Below are 18,717 nucleotides of genomic sequence, written 5' to 3' on the forward strand. Positions count from 1 at the left end.
GTCCAAATCAAATCTGCACAGATATGTATGAGGAAAAATGACCACACAGAGACCTGTCTCTATCCGGGACAAGCTCAATGCTCCTCTAATCCGCATATTGTAAAGTACACACAGTTATTCAGTTCAACATTGTCCCTGATTGGTCAGAGATAAACAGCAAAGTCTATATAGTACGTCATCAGCATGCTACTGGCTTCCTAATCCCAGTTTGAACCAGCTACTGAATACTTCTTTGTTCATTGTACATTTTGGCTTCATTATCTTTGTTAACACCTTGCTGAGCATGAACAAGGAGTCAATAGCCCACATCCCACATGGTGTGAACCAACAGATTATAAATTCTCTCAGTATGTTATGAATACTTGCATTGTTCAGCCTAGTATAATTAATTTCAATGACACATTCGAAAGGCCATCCTGGTATGTACATCAGCATCTGAACAATAATCGTACAAACACAGATGATCTTATTATATGGACAATTGATTCATAGCCTGATCCTTCACAAAATCACTGTGAACTTTTGCATGCAACTAAATCTCGTCCCATAACTCTTTTATGTAAAATATAGTATTGTTTGATTCCAGGTGTTTATCTTTGAAAATGATATATATTATCAAGAAGTGGCTTCTGGCCCAGCGCTTAGGCTTACTTCATCTGGAAGTCCAGAACGAGTACTCAATGGGATTTCGGACTGGACCTACCAAGGTTAGTCTAGGTAAAATGCATTCATCTGTGTAAACATTCAGTGGATTGCTTTTTTTAAAGTGTGTTTGTTTTATGGAAAGATTTTAACATTTTACAAAATCACATGTAATGCAAAATCCCACATCACCACAAAAGGCCTCTACAAAGAAAAATTCCCACATCCAGAACAAGATGCGCAGTGCAACGTTTAAAGCCTGCTTTACACATTGCAATTTCGCATACGATTTCGTATGCGATTTGCAACGCCCCCATCGTATGTGTGGCACGTTCAATTTGTTACATTGCACTGCATTACATTGCAGTGTGTGACAGGTACGTGCGATTGCGATTCAACATTAAAACGTTCATCGCATACACATCGTACCTGTCTCTAGAATTGCACGTCAGATTGTTCATTGTACCTGGGGTAGCACACATTGCAGTGTGTGACACCCCGGGAACGATGAACAGATCTTACCAGCGTCCTGCGGCTCCCGGCCCACAATGCAGAAGGAAGGAGGTGGGCGGGATGTTTACATCCCGCTCAGCTCCGCCCCTCCACTTCTATTGGCCGGTGGCTGTGTGACGTCGCTGTGACGCCGAACATCCCTCCCCATTCAGGAAGTGGACGTTCACCACCCACAGCGAGATCGCTTAGCAGGTAAGTACGTGTGACAGGGGTTTCACGACTTTGTGTGACACGGGCAGCGATTTGCCCGTGACGCACAAACGACGGGGGCGGGTACGATCGATTGTGAAATCGCACAATCGGTCGTCCCGTGTAAAGCAGGCTTAAGGGACCATTTTAAAGGCTTAGGAAGCCTTTGCAGGTGTTTTGTGGTAGTTATTCTAATTTTCTGAGATAATGAATTTTGGGTTTCATTGGCTGTAAGCCATAATCATCAACATTAACAGAAATAAACACTTGAAATAGATCACTCTGTTTGTAATGATGCTATATAATATACGTATTTCCTTTTTGTATTGAAATATTGAAATAAATTAACTTTTTGATGATATTCTAATTTATTGAGATGCACTTGTATGTTATATACAGTTCTCCCATAAAGAGAAAAAGTCTAATTATTAGTCTTAAATCACAAAATCTAGGGCAGACAGAATGCAGGATGCAGAATCTGGGGCACATAAAAAATTACTACATGAAAAGTTGATTAATTTTGATATCACTTTAGATGACTCATCTTTCTAATGATCCTTCTGACATACCAGAGCTGCATTCACAATTCTGCTGGTCGTTATTGAAAAAAGTCAACAACCTTTTTAGTTTCCTTCCTATTTCCGTGCTTTTTAGAATTCCCTAATCAAACATTGTGCAGACATTGAGTCGGAAATGCTTTCAGCTCTAATGTTTGCAGAACTATAAATGCAGCTTGGGAATGTAATGCAGGCTGTAACATTACAAGTATAAGCTGAGATGATCAGCTTTTTAATAGTTAGTGGAGACTTTAAGGCTATGTGACCAGTGACATTTTTGAGACAGAAAACATTATTTCTTTGGTGAGTTTTTGGAAGAGTTTTTCAGTTCCTAAAATGGTTTTGAAGAGTTTTTTAAGCTTCTTGGAAAAATTTTTACTGAAGCAATTTTTGATTGGACACAGTGGCATACTGCTAGCAGCAGGCCACATGGCCACCCTAGGGCCTATGAGTTGAGGGAGCTGTGGGGACATACTGTGTGGGGGGATGTAAGGGCAAATAATGTGGAGGGGAATTGAGGGGGTATTATGCTGTGGCGGCAATCATACAGTTGGGGAAGCTGTGAGGGCATCATACTGTGTCCAGCGGTAGTAGTGGCATTATTATGCATAGAGGACTATGAGACCACTAGACTGCATGCAAGACACCATCCTATATGTGGGGGCTGTGGAGTCATTATACCATGTGATTATACCATGTGAAGGGTTGTGGGTAGGGGCGTGGGGCCATCATGTTGTATGGGCATCATTCTATGGGAAGGGCTATTGGGGCTTCATACTGTTGGGTGAACTGTGGAAACATCAAACTGTGTGTATCGGAGTGGCTAGTGGGCTATCTTACGGTGTGGGGGCTGTAGGAGGAATATCATACTGTGTGTGGCTATGTGGGTATCATACTGTGTGGGGAGTTCAAACTGTGGGGCACTGTCAGTACATCACACTGTGGGGGCATCATGCTATGTGCAGGACTGTGGGGCATTATAATGTGTGAGGAGGTCACTATTGGGTATCATACTGTTTGAAGATCATTGTGAAAACCTCATTATGTGTGTAGGGGAACTGTGGGGACATCAAACTGTATGGGGGCACTGCAAGGGCATCATACTATGCTGTGCGTACATTATACTATGTTGGTGTAATGTCAGGACACCACACATTATTGGGGGCAAAGTGGAATTATAATACTGTGCATAAGGAGAGTACTACAGGAGAAAAATTAGGAAATTCAATGTAGTGGTATAACACAGCATGTGGTGGGCATTTTGACAGTGTCGTACTCTATGGGGGCCATGAAAAAGGTATCATAGTGGTTAGGAACTTTAATGTGCACAATCACTGTGTATGTGCTGCAATCCCTTCCTTTAAAAATTATTCAAAAGGTAATAGAAAGCAGGTTTAAATACCGCGCCAAACCACAGGAGTCCAGGAGTCCAGATGTTGTTAGTAAATCCCTTTTTCTTTATTTACACAGGTCTACGCGTTTCAGGGACATGTCCGTCCCCTTCCTCAGGACAATGTACAGAGAATACTTCCACAGACGCTGGAGTGAAAGCGTCTGTGGAAGTATTCTCTGTACATTGTCCTGAGGAAGGGGACGGACATGTCCCTGAAACGCGTAGACCTGTGTAAATAAAGAAAAAGGGATTTACTAACAACATCTGGACTCCTGTGGTTTGGCGCGGTATTTAAACCTGCTTTCTATTACCTTTTGAATGGTCTCTTCACCGCGGGACCGCTGCCTCCCACGCCATCTCCTCGTTACTTACATGCTCAAAAGGGGTTGTGACTGGCACAACCGCACCAGGTGAGTGTTCCTGCCAACATTCACCCCTACGTGTTTTACCGGATAAGACCCTATTTGCGCCTTATCTTTTCACAGCTTTCTCACCTTCCTTTAAAAATTGTGAGAGATGCCCTTCTGACCCCTCTTATGCCACCAATTATTTTTTTTGGGGGGAGGATGGAGGCCAAATAGATTTTTTTCTATGAGGCCCCATGATTTCTATGTAAGCCCCTAACTAGACATTACTTAAAGGGAACCAATAATCAGGATATAACCTAAAGTCAGTGCAATACTGGCACTATCAGGCTGATTCTATACATTAAACAGAAGAGTTGATCCAGCTGAGTGCTAAAGGTGATTTATTTGTGCATAATCAGACAGTGCACAGAAGACGTTAACGCGTTTCTGGCTTGACGCCCTTAATGATAAACACCGTTAGCACTCAGCTGGATCAACTCTTCTGTTTATTGCTGTGCGGCCAGGGCAGGGCCGGTGTCCGAGACTGAGGAACGGTGGGGTCAGGTATCAGTGAGCTGGATTATCTCAAGTTTCTGATTCTCTACATACCTTTAGTGGTCAGGTCAGATGTTTAGGTTTTAAAATCCAAGAAAGTAAAGTTTATAAAATTGGCAGCTGCTTGAGTGACAGCAGCTGAGGATCACATAATATCTGGGGCGAGGAATTCATAGTTATCCCCTCCTCCTGTTAGAATTAGCATAAGTATTATACAATCAATGTAACTTTTCAGTTCCAGGACCTGTGGTGAGGTCATATCCATGTGACCAGAAGGGGCAGGGCCTCAGCCAATAGGAAAATATTGCTTCCTGATATCAGCTTTGTTGGCTGAGGCCCCACCCCTTCTGGTCACATGGATATGACCTCACCACAGGTCCTGGAAGTAAAAAGTTAAATCGATTGCGTAATACTTATGCTAATTCTAACAGGAGGAGGGGATAACTATGAATTCCCCCTCAGATATTATCTGCTCCTCAGCTGCTGTCACTCAAGCAGCTGCTGATTTTATAAACTTTACTTTCTTGGATTTCAAAACCTAAACATCCGAGGTGACCATTAAAGGTACGTATAGAATCAGCCTGATAGTGCCAGTATAGCCCTGGCTTTAGGTTATATACGAAAATCATGGTGATTGGTTCCCTTTAATTTGGATCAAATTCCATGAGGAGCTGCTTCAATATCGTGACACTCACTTTCTTTTTTTCCGCTAGGTGTTTTTCAGAGCCTGAAGTAGAATAAAACTCAAAAACAAGAAATACTGTAGTTTTTTTTAAAGTGATTTTCAAGTGTTTTTTTTACTGAGGAAAAGCTCCAAAAAGTTGTTACAAATTTTATGAGTGCACAGTCTCAAAGTTTGTGAATAGTGACCTCAGTTCTAGGGATGAGCGCACCCATGGATGTTCAGGTTTCCCGCATTCGACTGAACTGTAGTTAAAAGTTTGGTTCGGCACCCGAACTTGACCCCGGACCCTGAGCACCATAGAAGTCAATGGGGACTTGAACTTTTGGGCTGTAAAATGGTCATAGTAAGGCCTAGGGGCTGCCAAAAGAAGGAAAATGGTGGTAAGAGCAGGACAATTGCCTTGCAAACAAATGTGGATAGGGAAGTGAATCAATCATATGCCCCCACCGAGCTAAGATTTTTAGAGTTCCCTCACAGAGCAAAAATAAATGTGATCAACATATAGTGTTCAGCAGTACTTGGTGCTTTCTATGATGTTTTTGCTTTGCAGAAGAGATACTACATAGCTATGCTGCCCATTGGTGGTCTCCAGACGGAGCAAGACTTGCCTATCTGACTATCAACAACACTCTTGTACCTAAGATGGAGCTGCCACACTTTATTGGAGCTGACTATCCAATATGTGCACGCTATGCCTATCCTAAGGTATGTATCTAACTTTGTCATTTTGACAGCTTTGTAATTGTTTGTTTTTGATCAGAGTCACCAATCAAACTTAACACCATGCAAGCCAATGGGTCTGTGAAAATCGCAGACAGCATTCAAATTACATCAGTGTGCCATCCTTGTGATGTCTGTGGCTAATATTTTCCTACTAACAAGTAGGAAAAACTTTGTAATTGATTTACTTATTTTTCCTTATGAGAAAATCACTGATGAAATACTGATGATAAAAACTAAAATACTGACCAAACTCTGGAGAATCTTGGAACCAAAACTTGTTTTCGGCGCTGCCCGTAACAGGGCAGAGGGAAGTGCACCTGCGCGAGCCGGGAATATAGAGATTTTGCCTGCCTACGTGGATGTTATCCAAGGTGTCATCCACGTCAATCAGCACAGGACAGCAAAAGGAGGGACAAGAGGCACAGAATAGGACGCCCATCGGACCAGATCGGATAATATACATACCAGGAGAGAGATTTTATAAAGGTATTGTTGGGGCTACCGGTGGGGTCAAGGGGTAACGTGCACCTTCATGGAATGCAACACAGGTGCTGCCTAAGGTGCTAATTTTAGTTTAGAAGGCCCAAATCTGGTGACCTTAAAGACCTTAAAGATGAGAAAGTAATTATATGTCCCGTTTCTTTACCTGATCTAAACTTGTAGTCCCTTCCGAAATTAGATTTACAGTGAAGGAAAGCAGTCACCTCTGCAAACAGTGTCTGGGAAGCTGTCATAGGTGCTGCCCAAAAAATTAATACAGTGACAAACTCCATGGATGGAAGGCTTTTGACTGTTAGTGAAAAGAAGAATAGCTACATTGGTCATTGAGATATATACCGTATGTATTTTTATTTATTTTTTTTTTTTTAAATGTGAGAAAATAATTTTTATACATTTCGAGGGGTTTGTTTGGTTATTATTCTCACTTTAATAGCTGAAAATAAACAACTGAGATTGATTATTTGCATTTGTCATTTTGTTGCATAATAATTCTGCACACATAGATATTCTCCTAAGAATGAGAAAATCTCACTTTTACTGTACTTTTATACATTTTCACGTTTATTAACCTTTTGGATTGAATGACAGCTCTGTAGTTCTATAATAAATGAATCATCAAAAATACAAATTGCCTGATAAATGTGCACTCAGTGAAGGCTTGATCATTACATTTGTCCTTGAAAGAATGGCTTACCAATCTAGGGAAGCTGAATTACGACAAAGTGTGTAGAGCATGTTAATTAACGGTCAAGTCATTATTAAGGCAGTCATTAGCATATAGATTTCCAAATAAACTTTACTGCAACCATTTTGCATGTCAGGATGTTTCTCTCTGGCTGTTATAAATGTCACTATCAGATATTGATTTATGAAAAACACTGTCCTGGCCTTCAATTCAATGAGAAACAATTACATTCTTGCCATACCAATTTTGCATTTTCCTCAATGTCTTTGCTGCTGCTGAAAAGATTATGTTTCATGCTACTACCAGTTAACTTCAGAATGATCTAAAAAGTGGGGCACAATGATCAAGTATGTTGGGGAGATAGAACAGTTCTGGCACTATGCAAAAAAATACATTTATTTGATTGATGTCTGGGGAGTAAGATGAAAAGATAATGATAAATGTCTTTAGTAGTATATAAAATGGGGACAACCTGTAAGATTAGTACTGTGTATTTCATAATACCAGTCTGTACCACAGAAGTGGTACCAGTAAGTTTAACCTCTATTGTTGCCAAAATCTGTGAGGATTTTCTAAGAGATTATATCCTGAAATATCTCAATAAAAATAACCTCATGACTTAACATCAAATTATATTTATGAGGGATCTGTCCTGTCAAATTATTTTGATCAGCTTCTATGAGGAGTTAAGTTCTAGGCTGAACCAGCTTAAGGCTGGGGATGTCCTCTATCTGGATTTTTCAAATATGTGTAATGCACTGCCACATAACAATTTGGTACATAAAATAAGAGTAATGGGACTAGGGGAAATTATGTGTGATTGGGTTAACAATTTGCTTTGTGATCAGAAAGAGAGGGTGGTTATTAATCGAACACACTTGGATTGGGTCTCAGTTAACAGTAGGATATCCCAAGGGTCAGTATTGGGCCCCTTTCTTTACAGAAAATATATTAATGATGTAGAGAGCATACAGAGTAAAAGTTCATTATTTTTAGATGATCAACACAGAGGAAAATTAATTAATATTATAGAGGGATTAATGTAAGCTCTAGACTTAGGTTGAAAAATGGCAATAGAAGTTTACTGTAGATAAATGTAAGGTTATGCAGTTGAGCAGAGGAAATAAAATATATAATTATGTACTAAATGATAAAACTTTGGGGAAAATTGTAACTAAAAATATTTGGGCATATAGTGAACCGCAAACTCAACTTTAGTGGGGCAGCTGTTGTCAAGGCAAATAAAATAATGGGAGGCATTAAAAGCGGCATAGATAACATAGTTTTACTTCTAGACCACTAGAGTGCACACTCTTCGAATACTGTATACAGTTTTGGTCTTCAGTGTATAAGAAGGACATAGCTGAACTGGGGTGGGTGCAAAGAGAGACTAATGTTATTAAGGGAATTGGTGAACTGCAGTACCAAGACAAGGTTACCAAAATTGGGGTTATTCAGTTTGGACAAACAAAGGCTTAGGGGTGATCTTAATACAATGTACAAATATTTGAAGGAACAGTACAGAGATCTGTATAATGATCTTTTACACCTAGGCCTGCAACAATATCAAAAGGGCAAGCAAAAAAAGGAAGGTTAGCTCACCTGAGGGATAAGAATTAAAACTCCACAGAAAGCTTGAAGTACTGGTAGTCCCAGAGAGAAATGAAAAAAATCCACCAAATAAATCCATAAAATGTCTAACTTTATTCCAAAATATACAAGCCAAAAAAATCCAAATCCGGCACCCATGAAAAATTAGATGCATTTCAGGCACAGTCCTTAGTCTTTGCTTTAAAAACAAATGAACTATAACACATATATATTAATGTCATAGTCTGTGCAGTCACATGACTCAAATGATCCAATGAAAGAACAGAATAAATGTATGAATATTAAACTTGACAATAACAAAAAAAAGTAATCTAACTTACAACTCATGACTAAATAAATTATTCATATTAATAATAATTTGCCTTATGCCAGAGGGAATTTTAGTTTGTAAAACATAGATCCATTTCTTTTGTGGTCCCTGCCCATGATAGGTTTGTTAACCCTCTCAATATCTATTATATTGCATGACTCAGTGCTACTACCATGTTTGTCTGTAAAATGTTTAGACATTTAGTGCTGAACTTTTAAATCTAAATTTATTTCAGATTCTGACACATTTCTTAAAACATTCAGTACCTTGAAAAAGTATTCATACCCAGTTAACTTTTACACATTTTTTCATGATACACCCAGACACATAATGTATTTTTACAAGTATTTGTGAAGTATAAAGCAAATGATACATGATTTTCTAAATATTTTAAAAATATAAATCTGAAAATTGTGGCATGAATTTGTATTCAGCCCCCCCCAAGTCAATATTTTGTAGGACCACCTTTCACTGCAATTACTGCGGCAAGTCTTTCGGGGGATGTCTCTCCCAGCTTTGCACATCTGGAAGCTGAAATTTTTGCCCATCTTTCTTTGCAAAATAGCTCTAGTTTAGTGAGATTGGCTGGAGGCATCTGAACAGCAATTTTCAAGTCTTGCCACAGATTCTTAGTGAGATTTAGGTCTGGACTGGGACTGGGCCATTCATACACATGAATATGCTTTGATCTAAACCATTCCATTGTAGGATATTTAGGGTCATTGTCCCACTTGAAGGTGAACCTACACTGCAGTCTCAAGTCTTATGCAGCCTCTAACAGGTTTTCCTCCACGTCACGATTACCCTGTATTTAGCTCCATCCATCATTGCAATAACTCTAACTAGTTTCCTTGTTCCTGCTAAAGTAAAACATCTCCATAGCATGATGTTGCCACAACATTTGATTGTGGGGTGGTGTTTTCAGGGTGATGTGCAGTGTTTCATTTCCACCACACATAGCGTTTTGCATTGACCCCATAAAGTTCTACTTGGGCTCATCTAATCAGAGCACCTTCATCATGCCATGTCGGTGACACAGATAGCAACTAGAAGAAGGTGTTCTGGTTACATGAGACCAAGGTATAAATATAAAGTATAAATACTTATTATGCCAGTATTACCTTATGTAGTTATTCATTTCTATCTGAAAATTCATGGTATACTTCTATTCAGTCAGGTCATGTGATCATATAGGGACAACATATGAATCATAGCTTTGTATTCTCTGAAATTAGCCATCATCTCAATGACCAGAACTTCCTGTCTGATGAAATTGCAAGGACTGAATGACTGTATGATGAAATTTCATATCACTAAAATGCTTCACAGGGGGGACAGAAAAGATATCACAACTACTGATGATGACTAGACAGTGCCTGTTATATGGTAATAGTGCATATAATACTTACTGTATAATCTATTAGTTTATTTAGTGGAATAAAGACTGTCCCCCCAACAGGCAGATATGTAACTGGCTCTAGCTACCCATGTGAAACTGTGCTGATGTATTATGGCTCTGCAGCCAGTACATATGTGCTACAGCCATTCTGCAGTGCAAGAGTGAGGTGGCGGGTAGGCTCTTCTTAGGCATTGGCAAAGGGAAGTTGCATATCCCAATATCTTGCTGCGACCTTCTGGTTCTGAAGAATGGGAAACGTTTTATGGGGATTCCTTCTACTTTTGATGAAGACTTGTGATAGACCACATTTGTGTGCACTTAGGTGAAGAAAGGTCATGATTTTGGGCTTTAATAAAAACAAAAGATAATATCATTCATCATTCGAATGAACAGTAGTTCCACTTCTAAATTGCTAAATCTGAACTCCCACTCCAAGACCACAGAGTTTAATTACATCCTTTGGCATTTATTTGGAACACGAGTTCTTTTATGCATTCTTATTACCGTAAGTATTACGTATTAAGTTTTAAGAAGTTTATAGAGCATTGAGAAACCTTGCCTAGTAATCGGGAAGAATTGTTAGCATTCCTGTCATTTCGTGCGAACATCAGGACTTTACTAATGCAGAACGCTGCAAAGAATTTGCTTGCAGAGAATCTCATTACCTCGTCTCGTTAATGCCCATAAATGTGTTTGATTTCTGTAATTTTGCTTCATTAAAGTTTGTGCTATAAAATTGTGATTGTCTTGTCCTGTATATATTCCACTGGATAATAGTGGCTAGTGCCTCTCCTCTGCCCTAGAAGAGCTTATTAGGCTGACCACCTGCTAGGATTTCCTATTAAAATCCAGGAAAAAGGTAATATATTATATTCTTGGATGGAGAAAATTGCTAGGCATGGAGTTCTAGATGAAAGCATGGTCCTCTGGGTCATTTTAAAAGTCATTTTCAAATTATACATCGATGTATGGCTAGGACACTTAAAGAGTAGTGATGAGCGAGTACTAAAAAGCTCGGGTGCTCGAGGCTCGGGCCGAGCATCCCAAGATACTCGTGTACTCGGCCCGAGCACCGAGCCCAATGTTATCCTATGGGAGACCCGAGTATTTTTATGAAATGACCCCCCAGCAGCATGTAGAAACCCTAAAAATGTCACAAAAGTCTCAGAAGAGTGCTCAAATGACATGGCAACAGCATAGGGAAGACCCCTTGAAGCATTTATCACTCAAAAGTCACAGCTGTGAACAATTTTGTCCGCGTTTTACGCCATTTTTATGGACTCACCAGAAAACCTTCAAAAATGACACCAAAATGAATTTTCATGGCGGAAATGTTAAGGGCACATACCCAATAGTGAGATAGAGCTGGTGTATGTTACTTTTGGATATTACATGAAAGATTTTACGTGAAAACATTGTGTGGCACTCCGATGTCCCTGAGAAGAGACGTACATGAAGGCCTCTTGAGTATAATGTGCCCATTTTGAGGAAGTGAGTCTTTGTAGTATTTTCCTTTGCCAGGGCAGTCCAAAATTGTGAGGTTCACCAATGCCCCTGCATACAGACGTGCATGAGGGCCTGTAAACCTGAAGTGCCCATTGTAAGGAAGTGGGTCTATTGTAGTATAGCCCTTAGGCAGGGTAGCCAAAAATTGGGAGACTCCACATTGTCCCTGGATAGAGACGTGCATGAGGGCCTGTAAACCTGAAGTGCCCATTGTAAGGAAGTGGGTCTATTGTAGTATAGCCCTTAGGCAGGGCAGCCAAAAATTGGGAGGCTCCACATTGTCCCTGGATAGAGACGTGCATGATGGCCTGTAAACCAGAAGTGCCCATTGTAAGGAAGTGGGTCTATTGTAGTATAGCCCTTTGGCAGGGCAGCCAAAAATTGTGAGGCTCCACATTGTCCCTGGATAGAGACGTGCATGATGGCCTGTAAACCAGAAGTGCCCATTGTAAGGAAGTGGGTCTATTGTAGTATGGCCCTTAGGCTGGGCAGCCAAAAATTGGGAGACTCCACATTGTGCCTGGATAGAGATGTGCATGATGGCCTGTAAACCAGAAGTGCCCATTGTAAGTAAGTGGGTCTATTGTAGTATAGCCCTTTGGCAGGGCAGCCAAAAATTGGGAGGCTCCACATTGTCCCTGGATAGAGACGTGCATGATGGCCTGTAAACCAGAAGTGCCCATTGTAAGGAAGTGGGTCTATTGTAGTATAGCCCTTAGGCAGGGCAGCCAAAAATTGGGAGGCTCCACATTGTCCCTGGATAGAGACGTGCATGATGGCCTGTAAACCAGAAGTGCCCATTGTAGGGAAGTGGGTCTATTGTAGTATAGCCCTTTGGCAGGGCTGCCAAAAATTGGGAGGCTCCACATTGTCCCTGGATAGAGACGTGCATGATGGCCTGTAAACCAGAAGTGCCCATTGTAAGGAAGTGGGACTACTGTAGTATAGCCCTTTGGCAGGGCAGCCAAAAATTGGGAGGCTCCACATTGTCCCTGGATAGAGACGTGCATGATGGCCTGTAAACCAGAAGTGCCCATTGTAAGGAAGTGGGACTATTGTAGTATAGCCCTTTGGCAGGGCAGCCAAAAATTAGGAGGCTCCACATTGTCCCTGGATAGAGACCTGTTAGGTTCTTAGTGTGTCCGTGCTTGCATTTAAAAACCGCACGTGTGTGCCTGTTGGTGGCAGCGTTCAGGTGCACTTGTGTGCGTTTTGCACAAACTTGGATATAACGCACAAGTCTAGTGAATACACATCAGCACAGCATTGCAAAATGCGCAAGGGCGTTGGCAACGAACAAGGAAGTGGACGTGATGGTGGTGCAGGCAGAGACCGAGGTCGTGTGCAAGTTCTAATTTCGCCACAACAAAGGGCCACATCTACTCGCTCGCACGTCCTGTCCCAAATTCTTGGGGACCGCACCAGTACACCGCTCTTGAACCAAGACCAGTGTCAACAGGTTGTTAGTTGGATAACGGATAATGCTTCCAGTCATATTGGCACCACCACAAACACTCTGTCTTCCACACGGTCAAGTGTCAGTAGCCGTGATACTGCACCACACATTTCAGAACCTGATCCTCCTTCCTACCACCAGGCCGAGTACACGTCCACGGACACTCGGAAGAGCTGTTCACGTTTCCATTCACACATTCTGGCCTCTCGCCAGCTCCTGTTGAAGTGGGTCATGACGAGATTGTATGTACAGATGCCCAAATATTTGAGCAGACACGTTCTCACGAAGTTGTCAATGTGTCTCAACAAGGGGTGGACGATGATGAGACACAATTGTCAGGAAGTCAGGAGGAGGAGCAGGGTGTGGAAGAGGAAGACGACGTGGTGGATGATCCAGTAACTGACCCAACCTGGCAGGAGGATATGCAGAGCGAGGACAGCAGTGTACAGGGGGAGGGAGGCGTAGCATCCCAACAGGCAGTAAGAAGCAGGGTGGTGGCCCCAGGCAGAAGTCAGGCAACCGTTCCCCGGAACAACAACACGACACAAGGTGCCTGTACAAATGTTAGGTCTTCCCGAGTCTGGCAGTTTTTTAAGTTGGCTCCAGTTGATTCTAAAAAGGCCATTTGCAACACCTGCCGTGCCAGCATCAGCAGGGGTACCAAAACTAGCAGCCTGACCACCACCAGCATGATCAGGCACATGTCAGCCAAGCACCCGACTTTGTGGGATGTACAACAGAGTCGAGGAGCAGTGCTTGGTGATGTCACTGCTGCGTCTTCGCTTGTTGTGCATGCGAGCCAATCCCCTGTCCATGCTGCCCGCGAACAAGCCTCCTCCGGCCCAGCACCTGCAGTTGCCCACGCAGATATAATACCATCATCAAGCACGTCCTTGTCCCAGCGCAGCGTTCAGTTATCCATTCAGCAAACCTTTGAACGCAGGCGCAAATACACTGCCAATGCCCCACATGCCACACTTCTAAATGCTAACATTTCGCGACTGCTTGCAATGGAAATGTTGCCTTTTAGGCTGGTGGAGACAGAAGCATTCCGCGACCTGATGGCGGCAGCTGTCCCACGTTACTCGGTCCCCAGCCGCCACTATTTCTCCCGGTGTGCCGTCCCCGCATTGCATAACCACGTGTCACAAAACATCACACGTGCCCTGAACAATGCTGTTTCAGCCAAAGTCCACCTAACCACAGACACGTGGACAAGAGCTTGTGGGCAAGGCCGCTACATCTCGTTGACGGCACACTGGGTTAATATTGTGGAAGCTGGGACCCAGTCTGAGCAAGGGACGGAACACGTCCTTCCCACACCAAGGTTTGCAGGCCCTACCTCAGTCAGGGTTTCACCTACACTCTACAGCTCCGGAATGTCATGCTCCTCAGCCTCCTCCTCCTCCTGCGCATCCTCATCCACTTTACCCTCCACACCAGTCCCAAGCTGGAAGCACTGCAGCACTGCCTCGGCGAAGCGGCAACAGGCTGTGCTGAAGCTAATCTGCATAGGTGACAAACCCCACAATGCAGAAGAGGTGTGGACAGCTCTGAAACAGCAGGCAGATCACTGGCTCACACCTCTGAACCTGAAGCCAGGAAAGGTCGTGTGTAGAGTTGAGCGCGGTTCGTGGTTCGTGGTTCTCCAGTTCGCGGCTCGAGTGATTTTGGGGGCTGTTCTAGATCGAACTAGAACTCGAGCTTTTTTGCAAAAGCTCGATAGTTCTAGATACGTTCGAGAACGGTTCTAGCAGCAAAAAAAACAGCTAATTCCTAGCTGGCTTTCCGCTGTAATAGTGTAAGTCACTCTGTGACTCACACTATTATGACATTTCAGTGTATAGTGTGCGGGAACAGCGCGTTCAGATCACTGCTGTATGGATAATGGCGATCGCCATTTTCTTTTTTTTTTTCCTTGTCTTCCTTTCCTAAACGTGCGCGTGTAGTGGGGAGGGCCAGCATGTCAGCCAATCCCAGACACACACACAGCTAAGTGGACTTTTAGCCAGAGAAGCAACGGCATGTGTGATAGGATGTCCATGTCACATGTCCCTGCATTATAAAAACGGACATTTTCCTCCAGCACGCCATTATCTGCCTTCTGCGTCCTTGGTGTCAGACATCACTGGCGCAGCTCCTATCGCCGATACAGCTGTATACGCTCCATACACAGCGCTGGACAGCATAGGGATAGCACTTTCTAGCAGTCCTTTTAAGGGCTCATACCGGCAGGGTCAGAGCCATAGGTGACAGGTCCTGAAAACAGAGTTTAACAGCTACCCAAGATGACAGCGTCTGTGTAGCTAAGGTCAGGGATTTCCTCGCTGCATTTCCCCATTAGGAGGGATAGAAAGGCAGCCTTCCTTTCCTGTACCCAGAGACCCACAACCCTGCCACTGTACCCTCCTGGCCTTTGCACACTCCAACTCATTGTTACTAAGCCATTATACTAGCAAACACTGAGTGAACTTAGTGGCATCCTAAACGTGGCTATTGGACTTCTGTATAGTCCCAGTAGTGCACAGATATTTGCAGCACGTCTGTCTGCATTGCACACTCAAACTCATTGTAGCTAAGCCATTATACTAGCAAACACTGAGTGAACCTAGTGGCATCCTAAACGTGGCTATTGGACTTCTGTATAGTCCCAGTAGTGCACAGATATTTGCAGCACGTCTGCCTGCATTGCACACTCCAACTCATTGTTACTAAGCCATTATACTAGCAAACACTGAGAAAACTTAGTGGCATCCTAAACGTGGCTATTGGACTTCTGTATTGTCCCACTAGTGCACAGATATTTGCAGCACGTCTGCCTGCATTGCACACTCAAACTCATTGTTACTTACTAAGACATTATAATACCAAAAATTGAGTAAACTTAGTGGCATACAAGAAGTGGCTGTTGTACTCCATTATTGTCCCACTGGTGCAAATCTATGTGCAGCACCTGTGCAGGACACCCTCCTGCTCTGTTTTTAATAAGCTATAATGATAGCAAAAAATACTGCCATTTAGTGGCATCATAGAACTGGATGTTGTATTTCATTATTGTCCCACTGGTGCCAAGCTATTTCTAGCACCTCTGCATGACACCCTCATGCACATTTTGCTACGCTAATGTTATAGCAAACTCAGGAAATTCATTGCTGCATTTGATAATTCGGAGGGATAGAAAGTGAGGCTTCCTTTAGCTTTTCCTTCTGTTCATAGACAGCATCTCCAAGTCCACACCCGAAGAGCAATTTCTCCTCCACGTGTAAGTGTGGAGAGGCAGCTAGTGCGCATGCGTGTGCCAATTTACCCCATCTGCAGCCTAACTACAGTGTTTCGCCTAGTGAGTATGCTCAGCCTGACTGTGCCATTCCTGACGCTAAGTCTTCATTTCGGGATACAGCGCATGCTCCCACACTTAGTGCGAAAAGCCTCTTTGCACAGGTACTTGCATTCCGTGCCGGGTCTAAGTCCTGTTTTGTGCCGAGACACCATGCTAAAGCTGATAGTCTTTTTTCATGCAACTGACCATGCTCAGGCACTTACTGCATCAGAAACTAGGTCCGGTAATGAACTCTTTGGCCCTGCCCCTGATGTGGGGGGGCCCATATAGACCACAGGGCATCAGGAGTCCTGACGATGTGGCCAGGCCACTCCCAAATGGCTTGCAGAGGCCCGCCCCTATGACTTTTCACCTCATTATTGATGGTCAGACGATGACTGGTGAGGTGTTTGTGTTGTGGCAGCCATGAGGTCATTATTGAAGTTGCGGTTCCAAATAGGACGCTAGTTATGCCACTCATGACGTGTCACTCTGCTTTTGTCTCCAGGAGGTGCATTGTGGTCCACCCTAGTTTGGGGCGGACCCAGGTTATAAAACGGGCTGGAGCCAACAAGGAGGTGCGCAGTCTTCTATTATGCTCCGAAAGAGCACACCTCCATGTGTTGAACCCATTGCGGCTTTAGGCCAGAGGTAGGAAGGGATAGGGCGTCGATGCAGGCCGCCACCACAGTTGGTAACGCAGAACGGTTAAGACCAGCTCCTGTCCTACAAGTCCTGCTTGTGCAGCCCAGTGGCATTAACAGGCCTGCTGCTGCTGATGCGCCTGCTGTCCACAGGTGTGGCCCCAATGCACATGGTCAGCATACTCAATGGCCCCTGTGATGTTAACAGGGAGTTCCTGGGCTGGGTGGGCGTGTGGACCCTGTGACGCTAACAGGGCTCCCAGTCTCAAGATCCGAGTGGCGTCTAACTCGGTTCAGGCAACTATTAGTTTCATAGCCACACAGATCTGTATCCTCCACCTAACCTTCCATTTGCCAACCTCTCCTTTTCCATCTGGGAGCACGGTGGACATTGACTGCTGATGGGGATATATACCTTTCTCTTTCTTTTCTTATTAATTTTCGTTATATACCGGTAACATAGTATATACCACCTTATCCAAATCTTCCAGTCCCACCGTAACAGATGGTGTTTCTTCATCAAATGTTACTTTTGCTTAACCACCAAACCCACGGACAAAAACTTTTTTCCCCTTTCCAACACACCTGTTCCCCTTTCCACTAGCATTTGTCCTTTTTCAACTCATTTGGTATATGACCAAAAGTGCAACTCTGCAAGGACACCGTACTCAATGCCATCTCAGCCCAGCAGCCAGCCCTCAGTCCCTCAGATGTGGACAATTAAAAGCCCATTTCCTCCTATCCATGACAAAGCGTTGAGATTCACTCTGTGCAGCACTGGTGTTTACTGGAAAAGCAGATCTAAGAATCCGTACCACCTTCTGCAGATACTCCTGTATACGTGCGTCCCTTTCTATGGCTGGAATTATTTCGCCAAATTTTGTCTTGTACCGGGGATCTAACAGTGTGGCAACCCAGTAGTTAGCATTACTTTGAATTCGTACAATCCGAGGGTCATGTTGTAGGTAGTGCAGCAAGAAGGCGCTCATGTGTCTTGTGCATCCAGGAGGACCAAGTCCTTGGTTTGTTGGTGGCAGAGAGGTGAGAATCGTGCCTCCTTCCTCTGCCCTCTCCCCTCAACCTCGCACAACCGAAATGTGAGCAAGCTCTCACTCATCTGCTGAGTCTTCCATGCCCATCGTAAGTTCGTCCTCCATTTCTTCATGGGCTCCTGCACCTTCCTCAACAATTTTTGCTGATACTATGCGCCCTTGTTAATCCCTATCCCCCACCATGACTGCCGCCTAGGTGCCGCTCAATGTATGGACCTTGTACATCTTATTATCCCTTCTGCATATGACTCCTCCTGTACTTCCTCCCCTTCCTCTTCGACCAACACCTGACTCCGAATAATGCTTACAGTGTGCTCCATCTTGTAGATGACCAAAATTGTCACGCTGAGAATGGCATCACTAGTGCTAAACATCTTCGTCGACATTTGTAAACTGTGTAGAAGGGTGCATAGGTCCTTGATCTGACACCACTCCAGCAGCGTGATCTGCACCACCTCTGGATCAAGTTAGCCCAGGGTATACATCATACCGTATTTCAGCAGGGCTCTGCGGTGCTGCCACAGACGCTGCAACATGTGCAGATTCCAATTCCTGCGTGTCGGAACATCGCATTTCCGGCGTTTAACCGCCAGACCCTAAGACTTCAGGAGCGATGAAAGTTGTTGAGCT

General features: G+C 43.5%; 1 protein-coding gene across 3 annotated transcripts in view; it reads left to right on the top strand.

Moving 5' to 3' along the window:
• Window positions 1-18,717, top strand: part of LOC142291969 (inactive dipeptidyl peptidase 10-like) — a 352,241-nt gene that overhangs the window by 192,932 nt on the left and 140,592 nt on the right. For all 3 annotated transcript variants that reach the window (XM_075336956.1, XM_075336955.1, XM_075336957.1), the window contains exons 8-9: window positions 587-707; window positions 5,432-5,586. In XM_075336956.1, coding sequence (XP_075193071.1) covers window positions 587-707; window positions 5,432-5,586 — 276 coding nt within the window. The remainder of the gene's footprint in view (window positions 1-586; window positions 708-5,431; window positions 5,587-18,717) is intronic.

This window comes from Anomaloglossus baeobatrachus, chromosome 2 (genome assembly GCF_048569485.1).
Source record: "Anomaloglossus baeobatrachus isolate aAnoBae1 chromosome 2, aAnoBae1.hap1, whole genome shotgun sequence".
In the NCBI taxonomy this organism is placed as follows: domain Eukaryota; kingdom Metazoa; phylum Chordata; class Amphibia; order Anura; family Aromobatidae; genus Anomaloglossus; species Anomaloglossus baeobatrachus.